Genomic DNA, 16,376 nt, shown 5'->3' with positions numbered 1-16,376 from the left:
GCATTGCCGGCACTTCTGCGTCTCTCCACCCCCCTTTCCCGCCCCCTCCCGCTTGTTGCCTGATGCTGGCCTCGCGGCCGCGGAGAAGCCGAGGGAACAACCGCCGACGTCACCCGGGAGCCGCGCTGCCATTGCTTCAGGCTGCGGGAGGCTCGCCGGGCGACCTGCGCGGTGATTGGCTGCCTTTTTCCCCTCGGTTTGCGGTTTGTTGTAAGCTGGGCCAGGACGAGGCCGCCAAGAAGCTGCTGGGCAAAAGGTGTGCGGCCGCAGCGCTGGGAGAGGAGCCCACGGAGGAGGAGGAGGAGGCAGCTTCCCGGGACCCCCAGGAGGGAACGGAAAGAGGCAGACCTAGGGGACTGTGTGCACCGAGGTATGCCTAGGGAAGTGTGAGCGCCAAGGAGGAGGGGACGGGGGAGACAAACAAGCACGTGAGAAGCACAGGAGCGTGAACAGGTGCTTAGCAGCTAGGCTTAGCCGTCCGGGTGTGTCGCCTCGCGCTCCCCTCACTGCCTGTGGGATGTGCAAGCAGCTGGGCTGGAACTGGGACCCCTCCTTGGTGTTGGGGATTCAGCTGGAGGAGACGAGGGGTGCTGAGCAAAGGGGCGCTGCCGAACAGCCGTCTTCGTGCGCCTCTTCGAGGGTGAGACGACTTCCTCATTGTGTGTGCAGTTGCCACATAGCACCGAACCGTTAAGGTTCTCATCTCTATGTTTTCTCTCAGGGCTTCTCTTCTGTGATCTTCGGTGTCTTATGTGATATGGAACTAAAGGTGAAGTTCATAGGGACAGGCATCCCTCCCGTGATATTTTGTGACCTCCCGTTGAGTGGTCTCTTTGAGTTCTGTCTGAGCCGCCTCGTATGTGACTAAGAGGACTCCTATATGACGGCCATGGTGTGCTTTTTTTCCTTCATTACCGATGAGCTGTTTCTCGGCTCTCGCTGCTATCGATAATTCAGGTGTTTAAGTCCCGCTGTGGGACGGAGTGCAGGGAGCTTGGCCAAGTGATTCTTCTATGGTGGTGAAATCCCTCAGGCTGACTGGCCTGTTTTTTTCTCTCTCCGGTACAGAGAGATCTGAAGTTATGATCAGGAACTGAATCTCTGGCAACAGCCTTTTAACTTGGAGGGTGCTTTTCGATTTCTGCCCATGGGCTGCTTTTCTCGAGTGAGAACTTTCTTCTGAGAAGTTTATTCTCCGGATAAATATTTTGCTCATAGGCTGCTGCTCCAGCTTTAGGGACAGTCACGCAGGTGCTACATGGCTGGAGAGTAGTGCTTGCTGACGGAGGTCGCGTCTTTCGGTGGTGCGATCATATTACTAGATTCATCTCGATACAAGGAGAGGGCACACATTCCTTACCATATTTCTGTCTAGGTAAACATTCAGGTCAGTTTTAAGACTCGTTACATTTCATACTCGCCATATTTAGCAAAAGAGAAAAATATGCTGTCAAGTTGAAGGGTCCTTTCTCTTTGCACATTTAAGTTTTTTAATGCTGCTATGATGCTTCTTCATCGAAGATAACCTTCCAAATACAGGATCTGAAATCCAGCATGATCTGGAGCTCATTATTCCAATGCTTTTTCGTTAGTCTGCACAACTCAAACTGCAAATGTTCTCTATGCAAAAGACACTTTGCAGGAAACACTGATTTTGAGCCAACTTTAATTTTTTTAATGTGAAATGTTTATCCACTATTGCAGTTAAGCTTCGGACACTCTTCTGGCTCAGTTCTGTTGGGGATTATAATACCAAAGTAGGTGTCAACTAGCACATGGCCTAATGTTGTTCAGTGGACTAGCAGTAGTCAATCAATCAAATCCTTTATTCGATCTTACACAGATCATAAAAGTATCATAAAAATATTTACAGTCACATTTTAGAAAAAAGACGTTATAAAAGATAGCTTAAATCCTGAGTCTTAAGAGTGCTACCATATAGATTAAGTTAAAAATCATTTAATCTATATACATAATACAGTAAAAATGTAAGTCAATTTTAAGTCGTCTTATGTGCCAACCTGCTTCCTCTTTTTAATACATGCCCATAGAAATTATGCTATCGAAAAGCACACAAACAAATTTTGCAAGGATTCCTGTTGCCTGCTTGTGCCTCCGTGTGCCCCTGTCGCCTGCTTGTGCCTCCGTGTGCCCCTGTCGCCTGCTTGTGCCTCCGTGTGCCCCTGTCGCCTGCTTGTGCCTCCGTTTTCGTGCCCCTGTCGCCTGCTTGTGCCTCCGTGTGCCCCTGTTGCCTGCTTCTGCCTCCGTGTGCCCCTGTTGCCTGCTTGTGCCTCCGTGTGCCACTGTTGCCTGCTTGTGCCTCCGTGTGCCCCTGTTGCCTGCTTGTGCCTCCGTGTGCCCCTGTTGTCTGCTTGTGCCTCCGTGTGCCCCTGTTGCTTGCTTGTGCCTCCGTGTGCCCCTGTTGCTTGCTTGTGCCTCCGTGTGCCCCTGTTGCCTGCTTGTGCCTCCGTGTGCCCCTGTTGCCTGCTTGTGCCTCCGTTTTCGTGCCCCTATTGCTTGCTTGTGCCTCTGTGTGCCCCTGTTGCCTGCTTGTGCCTCTGTGTGCCCCTGTTGCCTGCTTGTGCCTCTGTGTGCCCCTGTTGCCTGCTTGTGCCTCCGTGTGCCCCTGTTGCCTGCTTGTGCCTCCGTGTGCCCCTGTTGCCTGCTTGTGCCTCCGTGTGCCCCTGTTGCCTGCTTGTGCTGTGTAAATGTGTGTAGAGTGCTCTGTGGGTGTGTGTGGGGTGCTTTGTGTGGCTGTGTGTGTGGGGGGCTTTGTGTGGCTGTGTGTGTGGGGGGCTCTGTGTGGCTGTGTGTGTGGGGGGCTCTGTGTGGCTGTGTGTGTGGGGGGGCTCTGTGTGGCTGTGTGTGTGGGGCGCTCTGTGTGGGTGTGTGTGTGGAAGGGCTCTGTGTGTGTGTTTGTGGGTGTCATTTGCGAGAGATAAAGCTAGTGGCATTGTAAATGACAATGCCATTTATTTATGTTAAAAAAACATAAATAAAAATAATGTCAAGAGCAATGCCAATAGCTCTAACTTTAACAAAGGCAAAACCATTGCATTGTAAATGCTTGTTAACATACTGGTCTAATGATACTCTACATGCTCAGCCTAGATCACCGCTGGAGAAGAAGGCAACATATTGAAGAGGAAGGCTGAGGTTAAGGATCCTCGAGGTTCTAGTTGATATGGGGCGAACTTGGACTAACTGAAAAGGCGGGCTGAAAGACTCAATAGACAGGCAGAGACAAAAGGTGAACATGTGGATGGCCAGGATGGAAGGTTGGGCAGACAGACAGGAGTGAGGGAATCATCATACTTGCATTTGGATGAGTAGAAAAGAAACGCATATGGACTGGAATGAAGGATAAAGGAACAGATGTACACCAGAGTCGGACTGGGAGGAGAAAATAGGCCAGGGCACTGAAAAGAAAGTGGCCCCCATTACAGCATCAAAAAGCTAAAAAAAATTCACCCACATTTGCAAATGGGGAAAGTTTTGAACTTGTAAAGACTAGCCGTATAAGTGTTTTGCCAGGTCGCATAGGCTGCATGCATTTGTGCAAGCTGCAGGTATTATTGTTGCCAATATCACGGACATAAACAGTAACAGGTCCACCGGACCATAAAACGGGCTCGCAAACAGCCATAAAACAGCCCACAAACTGATCTGTGAAAAGTGCCCATTAGGAATTGCCTAATGGCCCTATAGACCAGTCCGACACTGGTGGTCAGGCAGATGTTTAGGATGAACAAACAGGGGCTTAACGATGGTTGGACAACTAGCAAGAACGGTGGTTGGAGACAAATGGACAAACCAGAGAGACATAAAAACATGAAAGGCATACAAATAGATGTACTGATGGATGAATGGGCAGGCGGACAAAACAGACAGATACACTGCCAGGCGGACAGAACGGATGAATGGGTACTTACCTTGGCTAAAGCTTCTGCTTGCTTTGGGCTGAGATCGCCCACTCTCCCACTCATGGTGTCAAAGAATGAGGGTCTCCGTGGCTGTCGGCGATGCGGCTCAGCCGGTCTCCCTCCTGAGCAGTTCCTGTATCACTGATCTTTTCTCACTGTGCCTGGATCTCTCTGTCCCGTCTCTTTCTCTCTCGGCTCGTTCTCTCTCTCATAGACACTCTCTCTTTAGCATCCAAACCTCATGCTCTATCTGGCCCTGTCTTCCCCTCAGTGCCCTGCCCTATCTCACACTGCCGTTCTCTGTTTTCCTCAAGTCTCCCTCTTTTCTTCTCCGTTCCGCCTTCTCTGCTCTGGCAGACACTTCCTCTATTCCGGTCTCTTGTCTCTCCGAGCAGCTTCCCCTATCCCTTACAGAGCTCCGGCTCTTGCCTGTCTCTCTCTCTCACAGAGCCTCCCTGCTCGTCTGTCTAAACCTTTAGCTGATTTCCTTTGGCAGATGACAGGTCACAGGGCCGTAGCTCCGCCTTTTAAAGCGCCCCGTTTCCTTCCCGCCAACCGTCCGGAGCTGTGGGCACTGGGCCGGCGGTGGGGCGTGAGAGAGGAGGCGACTGTATGCCAGGGGCGGGACTGTTGTGTCGGCCGGGGGCATGCGAGGCGGAGCTGGGACTCTGGGAAACCTTTGTGACAGGTTTTTTCGACCGAATGAATACAGGTGAAAGACACGAGCACAGCCATTTATTTGTCCTCCTCTAACTTGAATTTAAACTGCCATTAAAAGTCAGCCTTACCATAAGCTTCCGAGGCCGGTTCCTTGGACATCGACGCACTTAACGTCAGGGGTATCCGGTGACGCGCCACGCACCGTTTCACCCCGATGACGTCTCAGGAATGACCCCTTAAATGTTGAACAGTGTCACGGTTGCTGCTGAAGTGTCACGTGAAGGTAAGCGAGTGTCCTTTGATTTATCGACATTGATTATTTTGAACAGGTGCAGCGCAGAGCCTGGGATGATGAGAGCATGCATTTATAACCTTTTTCTAAAAGGTTTCTACATGGGATACTCCAAATAACAAGAACCTACGATTCAACTGCTGCATCTGATAACATAGAACACCAAAAGAATCTACACAAAAAGCAGGTTTCCCAACTGACAGCAGCAGGACTTTCAGGATGCTGACTTAGAATAGGACATAAACAAGAATGCTGTCAGAACTTGCACATTCACTAATTCATCCTCCTGTATATAACTGCCACGTTTCAGGTTGTTTATGTCTGACATTACCATAGTTTAAGCGCGGTTAGGTATGGCATTCCATGCTTTACGTGTGATAGACACAGTTTATTGTTATTAGTAAAAACCATAAACATACAAAATACAAGCAATGTAAAAATAGTCCTTACATTTTCACGTTAGTTAACAGATCTAAATGATTGAAATCGATTAATCTCTGCATCAACTTGAATAAACACTAGTGAATCATGCAGAGAGTAAATTGTACGGGCGTCAGAGGCGCACTATACAGCATACATTTGAACAACCTTGCGGTAAACCGCACCAACTTCCCCGCCCTCTCTTCCTGTGAATACCTATGTACAGAGATCACTAACAATAATAAGCCAAATTTCTCACTACATTCATTCGACCATCCACCAGGAACCAACCATGCCTTCATTGATTACCTAATGGATGTCATAGCCACAAATGTCAGACAACAGAACATTTAGATATTCCTGGGAGAATTTAACCTCCACTGGAATGACCCGAACGACCCTGAGGTCAATAGCCTCAAAGCCTTCCTATCCGACCTTAACCTGACCCAAATCTGTAACAGCCCTACCCATGAAAAAAACTCCATCCTCGATCTCGTAATTTCCAAAGCTGACGTTACCCAGCTAGAATCGATCCTCCCTTGTGACTGGTCTGACCATCACAGCATCACTTTTCATATCAATGAAGCTGTCAAACTTGTATCTGTCCAGCCCACAAGAACGAAAATTTGGAAGAACGAAAATTTGGATGAGGAACTTTAAAAACCTCGACCCTGTCTCGCTCACAAGCACTAGTCCTATCTTCTTGCCCCCACCGGATGGATTAAATGATGTAATATAATTAATAATAATAATAATAATAATGCTGTTGGAAGGAACCATCCCAGACATACTCAAGACTGGTCAGGTATCCCCTATCTTAAAGAAACCATTGGCAGACCCGTCAGACCTGAATAACTATCGTCCAATATCCAACATCCCTACCCTGGCCAAAGTACTAGAAAAATTTGAACACTCGCAGCTTAGCAACCATATAGATCACTTCAACCTGCTTGACCAATTCCAATTTGGTTTTCGATCAGGTCACATTACCGAATCAGCCATGACCCGCATAATAGATGACGCATTAAAAATATTAGACCAAAACTAAGCCTGTTTACTAATCCTGCTTGACCTATGCTCAGCCTTTGACACAGTCAAACACGACAATTTACTTGACCTATTGAAACAGAAAAAGGGACTATCTGGAACAGTTCTAAACTGGTTCACTTCCTTCCTTCAAAATAGAACTCAAAGATTCAAGATCAATCAATCTCTATCCAAGCCCACCCCAGTCTCTTTAGGAATACCCCAGGGATCCTCCCTCTCCCCGACACTCTTCAATCTGTTTATGGAACCACTCACAGAGATTCTTTTTTTTTTTTAATTTCAAAATATTTTTATTGAACATAACATTTTCCATATACAGAGCAAAACATTCGTAATACTTGTACTGTTCTTGCAATGTTGCGGCCTGGCGGGGCCTGAGAGAGAGAAGAAAGGGAAGAGAGAAAGAAAAGAAAGAAAAGAGGGGGGGGGGTCACTGTTCCAGGTATGCGTCAAGAGCTTCCCACATGTTGTCTTTGGCAGTATGATTCGCCGTCTTTTGCTTGGCCGTGATGTTGTCTGCCCCCCGGAGGAAGGTTACCCAATTGAACCAGCGTTTAAAGGTGGCTTTGCTGGTGTCCTTCCAGTTACCCAAGATCGTTTTCACCGCAGCCGTCAGAAGGACATCGACCAGGTCTCGTACTTCTTTGGACTGGAGTTCTGTTGCTAGGAAGGCAGTGGCTATTCCCGCTAGTCCTCTTTGTGTCTTACTTCCCGTTACTGTGTCTATGACGTTATAGACCTTGCTCCAGAAGGTCTTGACTCTGGTGCATTCGTATAACATGTGAGATAGATCTCCTGTGGCCCTCTGGCAGTTCCAGCATGTGCTGCTCTCGCTAGCTCCCACTTTCCCTAGTTTCGCTGGTGTCCAGTGCAGCCTGTGTAGTAACCAGTATTTGGTTTGTGCTAGCTGTGGCGTGATTTTGTTTTTGGACGCAGACGTCCATAGTCTGGCCCTCTCTTCCTCATTTAGCGGTCTTTGTATGGTCTCCTCCCAAAAGGCAAGTGTCTTATTGTTGAGAGTTGTGGTGCGCGGTGTGATTAACTTGTAAATTTGTGCTGTTTGGTGGTCTGTCTTGTTTAAGTTTTGTGCGTATTGTATGATGGTGGGTGTTTGTTTCGTGAGGCCTGCTTTGGTGACAGCTGCTTTGATTTTGAGGAATTCGTAGAACTCCTTATTAGGTAGGGATGTTATCTGCTGTAGTGCCTTGTAGGAGAGTGGGTTGTTCCCTGCTTCTAGTTGTGACGGCGTTGTGATGCCTCTGCTGCGCCATTCCTTGCTGTCTAGTGTTTTCCCTTTGTATGTGACTTTGGTGTTATGCCACAGTGATTCCCATTTGGTGCCTTTGATACTAACTGTCATTTCCCTGTCTACTTTCAGCAGCGCTGTCTTTGTGTTGTGGATTATTGCGTTTTTGGCTTCTGGGTGCTTGTGCGCCGTGAGGGCCATAATTGGGTCTGCGCCACCAAGAATACTCCTTTCCAGGTCCAGCCATACCGGCATGTATTCTGGTGTGGGGGCTATCCAGTGTAATCCCTGTTTGGCCAGGCATGCCGTCTGGAAGGCTTTGTAGTTCGTGAGGTTCAATCCGCCTTGTTCTTTTTTTAGTCTGAGTTTCGCTAAGCTCATTCTTGGTTTTTTCCCTCCCCAGAGGAACATGTTGATGCTTTTGTCTAGGCGTTTGTGGAACTCGGATGTGAGTGTGAGAGGCAACATGGAGAGCAGGTAGTTTAGCATGGGGGTGACCATCATCTTTATTGTCTCAATTCTTCCCCACCAGCTTATGAATTTGGGGCCCCACGTGTCTAGCTTGGACTTAATTTTTTTTAACATCGCCTCCTCATTGTGGTCTAATGTCGATCTTAGGTCCCTTCCGAAGAGGAGGCCCAGGTATTTTAGGGGTTTCGTTTGCCATGCTAAACCGGACGAGCCCAGGACAGTCTTGGTGGTGTGACAGTTCATTGGTTTGCATTCGGATTTCTCCCTGTTGAGCTTGTAGCCTGAGACATGTGCATACTCCTCTATTGTTTGCACGAGTGCCTTAATTGACTCTTGTGGGTTGTTTGTGGTGATCAGAATATCATCCGCGTATGCAGCTAGCTTGAAAGCTTGACCCTCTATCTGCACCCCCGTGATCCTGGGGTTTGACCTGATCATGTGGAGGAGTGGTTCTAGGGCGAGCAGGAATAGTCCCGGTGAGAGGGGGCAGCCTTGCCTTGTCCCTCTCCCTAGTGTGAGTGTTTCCGATGTGGCTGCGTTAACCACCACTCGAGCCCGGGGGTTTTTGTACAGGGACATGACCATGCCCCTGTACCTCTCGCCCAGTCCAAACTTGAGCATGCATTGGTTAAGGAAGGGCCATGAGACTCTATCGAAGGCTTTTTCCGCATCCAATGCGATCATGACAGCCTTTTCCGCGCTGTTGGCCGTGCGGTTAATTAAATGGCATAGCAGTCTGGTGTTATCTTGCGAGAGTCTATTTTCCAGATAGCCCACCTGGGATTTGTGTATGAGAGATGGGAGATGTGCATTTAGTCTAGCTGCCATGATTTTAGCATAGATTTTGCAGTCCACGTTGATTAAGGAAATTGGCCTGTAGTTATGTGGGAACTGGGGGTCTTTCCCTTCTTTGGGGATAACAATAATGTTTGCCTCTGCCATTGAGTCTGTCATCTCGCCTTTTTCCGCACATGCTTGGAATACTCTGACCAGCGTGTCTTTGAGTAATGGTTGAAATTGTTTATAGAAGGTGGCTGTGAAGCCGTCCGGTCCTGGGGCCTTGTTTGGTTTTAGTGAGTCTATGGCCCTCCCTACTTCCGCTTTCGTTATGTTTTGATCTAGGGCCTCTCTTTGTTCGTTGCTGATTCTGGGTAGTTCGAGCTTCTGTAGCAGGCTTGCCCCGCCGTCCGCCTCTGGCGATGTGTCCGCGGTGTATAGGTCTTTGTAGAACTTCCTGAATGTTTCGAGGATGTGTTTATTAGCCGTGTGTGTCTTGTTATCTGCGTCTGTGATCGCCGCGACTGAGTGCTGTCTTTGCTTGGCTTTCAGGTAGCCCGCCAAGGCTTTCCCTGCTTTATTGGCCGAGCATAAGTTTATGGATTTATATTTGTTGATCCATGTGGATGCTCTCTCGCTTAGGATTCTGTTTAGCTCATATTTTTTTTTTGTTAGTGTTGTGAGTGTATTCCTGTCTTTTAAGTTGGCCGTGTGGTTTCTTTCTAACTCCTTGATCTGCTCCTCCAGTTCCTTAATTTTTTTGTTTCTGCCCCTGTTCATGCGTGCTTTGATATTCATGAGTTTCCCCCTTATTGTTGCTTTAAGCGCGTCCCATAGTGTTGCTGCCTCTGTGTCAGCTATGTCATTGTATTGGAGATATTCTTTGATCGCTTCCTCTATTTCTGTGATGTTGGCGGGGGTCTCGAGTATGTCACTGTTAAGGCGCCACCTCCTGCTCGGCGTTTCGTTATGTTTGCCACTCAAGGAGAGGGATATGTGTGCGTGGTCCGAAACTGTTATGGGTCCTATTTCCGTTGTGTCTGTTAGGTGTGTGTGTGTGTTGGACATGAGTATGTAGTCTATCCTGCTGTATGAGTTGTGGGGGTGCGAGTAGAAGGTGTATTCTCTGGCACTTGGGTTTTGTAGCCTCCACGGGTCCGCTAGTGCGAGTTTGGTGCATAGGTTTTTAAGTATGTACTGTTCTTGTGAGGTGTGGCTAGGTCTGTGTGGGTGTCTGTCTGTGGCACTATCCATCGCCTGGTTCATATCTCCTGCCGTGATTAGTAGTTCACCCTGTGGGACCCTGCTAAGCTCAATTTCTAGATCCTCCCAGAATTTTTTGTCCCCTGTGTTTGGCCCGTATATGTTGGCTACGTGTATGGTCTCGTCACCCCTTTTGGTTGATGTAATCAGCCTCCTCCCTTCGGTGTCTGCGGCATTGTTGTGAACCTGGAACTTCCCTTTCTTACTGATTATGGTGATGACTCCCCCCTTTTTGTTGACTGCCGGTGAACATAGTACCTCGCTTATCCAGTTGGCTTTCAGTCTGTTCGCGTCCTCTAAGGACACTCTAGTTTCTTGGAGGACGTATATATCAGCCTTCAGTCTGTTTAGGTAGTCTAATGTTTTCCGTCGCTTGACGGGGTGGTTGAGTCCCTTGACGTTAAGTGACACTATTTTTATGTCTGAGGCTATCTGTGCCTGGCCCCTAGTGTCGTGTGTCAACATGGTGTGATAGTTCTGTCGCTGTGCCTTAGTGAGGGTTTCATGTAGCTCCTCTTTGCTCTTTGCTTGCTAGCTAACTGCCGCCACTCGTTGGTCCCCCCCTGGGGTGTGGGATGGGATGAGGTGTTGTGTGTGGGTATAGGAAAGAAGAGAAAGAAAAAGAAAGAAGCGCGCTTCCGCCAGGCTATGATTGTCCGTGCTACATGGCCTCCCCCCCGGCCCTGTCCCCCCCTCCACCCCCCCTCCCCCCTCCCCCCGTCAACGTACTGTAAACGTGCGACAGCAACGGTTCCCGCCCTCCGCTCCCCCGGATCACTAAAAGTCAAAAACAAGACCCTCTCAGCCCCCTCCCGTGCTACGCCTTTAGGTAAAGGATATTGGTTTCAAAGTGTCCAAGGTCTTGTGTTCCCTGTGTGCGGTAGTCCTTTCCGATGAGCTCGGTGCTGCCCTGCATGGGTAGGAGAGTTCTGTGTCCCTGAAATTGTCCAAGGGTCACATTCCCATTGTTGAGGTAGTTCCTTCTTCTGGTGAGGTTGGACCCTTTTTCATTGAGGTAGTTGTTGTTCTTCCGAGGTAGAGTATTATTTGCCGCCTGCTGCTCCTTTCTCTTCCGTCTCTGAGCTGTCCGATAAGGCTCTTCTTTTTGCCGTTCCGGGAGTTGTTTGTTCCATCTCCTCCTGCTCCGGCTTCCTGAGGTACCTGCGTAGTTCCGCTGGGTCATCGAACATACGTGTGTCCCGCCCGTCTGTTACCCTCATTCTTGCTGGACCAACAAAGCTGAACGTTAACTTTGCTTTCTTCATAGTGTATCTCAGCGCAAGGAACCCTTTCCTTGCTTCCACCGTGCCCCTTGAAAGGTCTTGGGTGAAGATTATCTTCTTGCCTTTCCAGATGGGGATTTGGCCTTTGCGTGCGAAGGCGAAGATAGCATCGGTGTGGCTCGATCTTAGGGGTTTGCAGATGATCGTTCTTGGTCCTTTCATGTGCGCTTGTTTTGTGGCGGGGATCCTGTACGCTTTGTCGATCTCCAAGGTTCTCTCGAATTTTATGCCGGTCAGCTTAGGTATCAGTGTTCCGAGTAGCGCCGCGCATGAGCCAGGCCCCTCTTCCTCGTCTTCTGGTATGCCTAGAATCCTGATGTTCCCCTTCCGGTTTTTGTCCTCTTGTTCTGCGAGCTTTCTCTGCATCTCACTGGAGACTTTGGAGATGTAGCAAATGTCCTTATCCATGATGACTGATTTATCTTCTATGTCGCTGATCCTTCTCTCTGTCTCCGCTACTCTGCTTGCTATTTTGTTCTGATCTGCTCGTATGGCTGTGAGTTCTAGCTGGACGTTGTCCATTGAGATCTTTGTGGCTTTGGCCAGGTCGTTGGCTTCGGTTATTTTTTTGACGAGCAGGTCCATCGCAGTCTCTGAGCATTGCAGGTTTTTCATTTTGATCGGTGATTCCAGATCTTTCCTAATTTTTTTGTTATCCCCGTTAATCATCTCTAGGCCTCTTCTTCCTTGATGTATGGACAGTCTCTCCTTCTTTTGCAGGTTGAACTGTGCTTCTTTTGTTGGGGTGTTTTTGGTGTTCGTGGTTGTGTCAGCCTTTACAGTGCTGCCGAAGGTGAACCTGCTTGGCCACTTTATCGACCTTGTTCTGGTTTTCCCGGACGCCAGGGCTACCGTTCAGAGCCGGGTGCTGATCTGGTCTTTGGTCTTAGCGCTCTCTGGCGCTCTCTCCTCTCTGTCACCGCTCGCTTCGCTGTACCTCGCGTGTACTTCGCCTGGGCGGTGGCAGGGTGTGTACGCCCTGTTTGGCTAGGGGCTAGGGGGTTTCAATGGCGCGTTCTGGTGCTTGGTTGCTTTCTAGTGGCCCCTCGCACCGAGTCTGAAACGCTCCGCTGTCTCTGCTTTCTCGCCGGATCCACCTTCCCGCACTGGCTTCCTTCGACTACTTGTGCCTCGAGTCGCACTTTGGTTTCTCTCTCGCGTCTCACTTGTGCTTTTTCGCGACCAAAGCTTGGTGTGTGCCCAGTTGGTGCTGCCTTTATTTGCGGTGTGTTTGCCTCGGTATCGTTGCACAAGACTGCCCCCTTCTTACCGCTGTGGTATGATCTGATGTGGTCTGCCCCTTCCAAGATGGCCGCCACCTTTGTTCGCCTCTCTGGACGGGCTGCTTCTTAGTGCTCCCCTGTTTGGTGGGCGGCGCTTGCAAGAGGACCACCTGGCTAGCGCAGCCTTGCTGCGGTGCACTTGCGTTGATTTGCTTGCTTGCACATCCGCGCCCCCAGATCGCTGTGTTGTGATGTGGTCCGCCCTTCTCAAGATGGCCGCCGCCTTTTGCTCACCTCTTTCACGGACAGTCACCTCTATGCTTGCTGGCCGCTTCTTTGGTGTTTCCCTGGTTTCGGTGGTTTTCGGTGGACGGCGCTTGCGAGGGATCTTGTGGGAAGTCCAGCGATGCAGGCCCTCCCTGTCCTGCGCCGGCAGGACCCGGGCCTGCTTCTGTAGCGCTGTGTCTCTTGCCCTTTCCAAGATGGCCGCCGCCGTTGGTCCTCCTCCGTTTCCCGGTGGGCGCTGCCTCAATCACCGTCCGCTTCACCGGCACCTCGCCGCGTGGGACGGAACAGGTATGGCTTCGCTTAAGCTTCTTGTTATGAGCTGCATTCGCGCTTCTTTATTATTATTTTTTTTTTTTGGCCGTTTCCACTGTCCGTCGTGCCCCGTCTCACCACCGCACCACCCTCGTGTGTGGCCGCTAGCTCCGCTTACTCCGCTCTTTCTGGTTCTCTCGGCAGCGGACTCTCCGGTGGGGGGGGCTTGCTGGGCTTGCTCCGTTGTTGCGCTTTAGATTGTGGTCAAGATGGCTGCCTTTGTTTATCTTCAAGCTCTGCTCGCGTCTTTTGTGTGCGTGTTCGGCCTCCCGTTGTCCTGTGCAGCCGCGCTGTGCCCCCGCAGCGGATTGTCCTTCACCTGTGTCCACCGCGTGTGTCTACCTCCGGTGCGCCTTATGGTCCTCAAAACGTTGTGTCTTCACCTTATCCCTTTTATTGCACCGCCATCTTGGGCTCGCCTTCGCTTTCCCTCGATTGTGGGATTTGTTCACTGTGTCGTTGTTTTGCTCACTCAGGCTCGTCTCGTCTGCTGCTCAGCGTATTCCCCCACACTACTCTCCGTTTCGTGTGTGAGACCGAGGGCTATCGCCGGTTATCTCGCCGTTCTTCTCCCCGGGGTCGCGGAGCTCTCGAACTTAGGCGACCGCCTTCGTTGCCATCCAAGCCACGCCCTCACAGAGATTCTTAACTCCTGAAACGTCCACTACCACATGTACGCTGACGACACTCAACTCTTCATTAAGGTCCACTCACTTGAGGACATCAAATCCCTCAACTCAACGTTACAAAAAACGCAGACCTGGCTGGCAAAAAAACACTTAAAACTCAACACCCTCAAAACTGAATTCCTCCTAATCGCCCCCCAACCAAACTACCATCATACGCGAGTAGATGAAGCATCTTACAGCATTCGACGGTCAACCTCTCATTATTGACTCTGCAAAATCGTTAGGAATTACTCAAGACAGTAAGCTAAACATGCAAAATCACATCAGCGCTGCAACTAAAGGAGCTAATTTCAAGATGAACACCCTGAGACGAATGACACCCTTCATACCCGCAAATGACTTCAAACAGGCAGTAGCTCTAGTAACCCCCAGAGTGGATTTTGGGAGTGTCGCACTCTGCGGCCTTCCCAGATTGACGATGTCCCCTTTAAGAGCCTCAATCAATGCAGCCGCCAGACTCATCACAGGTTCTAAAAGGAACTCTCACATCTCTCCGGACCTTCGTGCCCTCAACTGGCTACCTTTTGAGGCCAGAATCCATCTGAAAATCGCCTGTATGACACACAAGGCATTGCATCACAATACCCCGAGATACCTAGGGGGGAAATTAGAACTATCTGGTGGTAGTAGAACCACTAGGAGCTCTTCCTGTCTTCTACTGAAACCTCAACGATTTAATAAGAAGAAAACTTTCAACTGTACCTTCTCAGGAATGGCTCTGAGGATTTGGAATGCCTTACCTGTAGGATCGAGACAGAACCCATCTGCGGCATTTAAAAAAAAAAAAGGTGAAAGCGATTCTCATGGCCAAATTCACTTGAACTCGTCACAGAGACACGTATATATTTGTCAGCTTGTAAATTATAGTATTCTCATGTATATGTTTATCATCCTGTAACTGCATCATAATAGTTTCCACTTATGTATTAGTACACCTTATATGATTTCTTTGTTTATGTCCATCACCTACAATTTCCTTGTAAAGCGCTCTGATACCCGAAAGGGTCTTGTTCGCGGTATATAAAACCTTTAAAATAAAAATAAGGGGGCGTGGCCAAGATGGCGGGCTGAGTGGTCGCACCCGAAGTGAGCTCCGCCGACCCTGGGCCCTAAACCTGCTGTGAGTGCGCTGATCCTCCCCCCGGGACGCTGCAATTCACGGAGCGGAGGTGTGTAGCTACGGAGCTGCGGTTGTGAGACCGCTGCCGCCTTTTGAGGCATTTGTCCGGTCCCGAACACGGCGCCATTGCTGAGGGCGAGTGCGGCCTAGTGCACGGCCGGAGGAGGAGGCGGACCCTGCCCGGGCTCAGACATCGGCCCGGGTGCACGTGGCGGTACCGTTGACCTTGCCCACCGACCCCGGACACCCTGCTGGCCGCTGCGACCCGGCCCGGGGGCCAGGACCGCCTATCACGGGGGCGGGAAGATCCCGGCGCCGGACCCGGGGAGGGACCTCACGCGAGGCCGAGGCTCTGGCCTGGGCTCCGGACCTCGACTAATTTGGCGGCCGCCTAAGGGGTGTGCAGGAGCTGCGGACCCTGCTCTCCGGACCCGGACGTTCCCGCCTGGCCTAGCGGCGCCCCTCCGTGGCCTGGACCAGCTGGGGCGGAGGTGAGGCGAGACCGGCGCCGGACCTGGGGACTCTCACTACGCGAGGCCGTGGCTTTGGCCTACATCCCGGACCTTGGCGAAGCTGAACGGCGGTGGCCCGCCGGCCCACCGGTTGGAATTGAGGAGTGCGGTGCAGCCGACCTGGTCGACGTGGGCCCTCGCAGTGAGTGCTGAGTGACGCTGGGGAGAGGGGCTGCGGCCTGCACCCCTGGTAGCCACGAGGGCCCGGAGTCCGGGCTACCGCATTTTGAGCCGCGGTTGGGCCTGTCCGCGGGTGGAGAGCTGGTCGGGTCCTTCCTTCGTGGTGGCCCCTGCCGTCGCCGTGGGTCGGGCCGGCCCCGGGGCGGGCGGAGTACTCACTCCTGCATTGCCTGAGAAGACGAGGAGGCCTACTGGACATTGTTGCGAACCCCCTCGTGGTGCCTGGAGGCCTGCTGTGGCCTGACTCGAGGGGGGATCCCCTGGTGGGGCTGGCGTAGGTGACGCTCGGCTCGGAGCCGCAGAGCCCGGGGAGTGAGGGCCGTGAGCAGTGCCGGGCTGGTCGGACTTGAGGGCCCCGGGGGACGCCCGGTCGCTGGCGGACCGGACTGCGGGCCCCGCCGCCGTTCCTGTTCCCCCGGTGGTACGGCCCGGCCCCATTAGCCATCTGCGGAACACCGTGAGAGACCATTCGCTCGGTTCCCGGGCTGCTCCGGGAGCTGGACTATTGGATCCCCTGGCAGGACGCCTCGATAACTGTAATGGCGCAGAACAGAGGGTCACGGAAGGGAGAACGCACATTGCCGGAGATGTTGAATAGGGGCACTGTGAGACCTGATAGGGTACAGCCGTCCCCAACTCACCCGAGTGGTTCCCAGGGAGCAAGTGGAGG

The 16,376-nt window shown here is 51.1% G+C and overlaps 2 protein-coding genes across 2 annotated transcripts in view; one reads left to right on the top strand and one right to left on the bottom strand.

The window, feature by feature from the left end:
• LOC144792296 (SEC14-like protein 2) overlaps window positions 1-4,494 on the bottom strand; it is a 418,489-nt gene extending 413,995 nt beyond the window's left edge. Inside the window, exon 1 of the mRNA XM_078667243.1 lies at window positions 3,933-4,494. Coding sequence (XP_078523369.1) covers window positions 3,933-3,986 — 54 coding nt within the window. The 5' untranslated portion in view covers window positions 3,987-4,494. The remainder of the gene's footprint in view (window positions 1-3,932) is intronic.
• Window positions 4,495-4,606: 112 nt separating this feature from the next.
• The window catches only part of RNF215 (ring finger protein 215), a 368,778-nt gene continuing 357,008 nt past the window's right edge, over window positions 4,607-16,376 (top strand). The window contains exon 1 of the mRNA XM_078667245.1: window positions 4,607-4,866. The gene's annotated coding sequence lies outside the window, so the exon portion shown is untranslated. The remainder of the gene's footprint in view (window positions 4,867-16,376) is intronic.

The sequence above is a fragment of the Lissotriton helveticus genome, chromosome 11, assembly GCF_964261635.1.
Source record: "Lissotriton helveticus chromosome 11, aLisHel1.1, whole genome shotgun sequence".
In the NCBI taxonomy this organism is placed as follows: domain Eukaryota; kingdom Metazoa; phylum Chordata; class Amphibia; order Caudata; family Salamandridae; genus Lissotriton; species Lissotriton helveticus.
The sequence above is the reverse complement of the archived record's forward strand: the minus strand, read 5'-3'. Positions and strand labels throughout refer to the sequence as shown.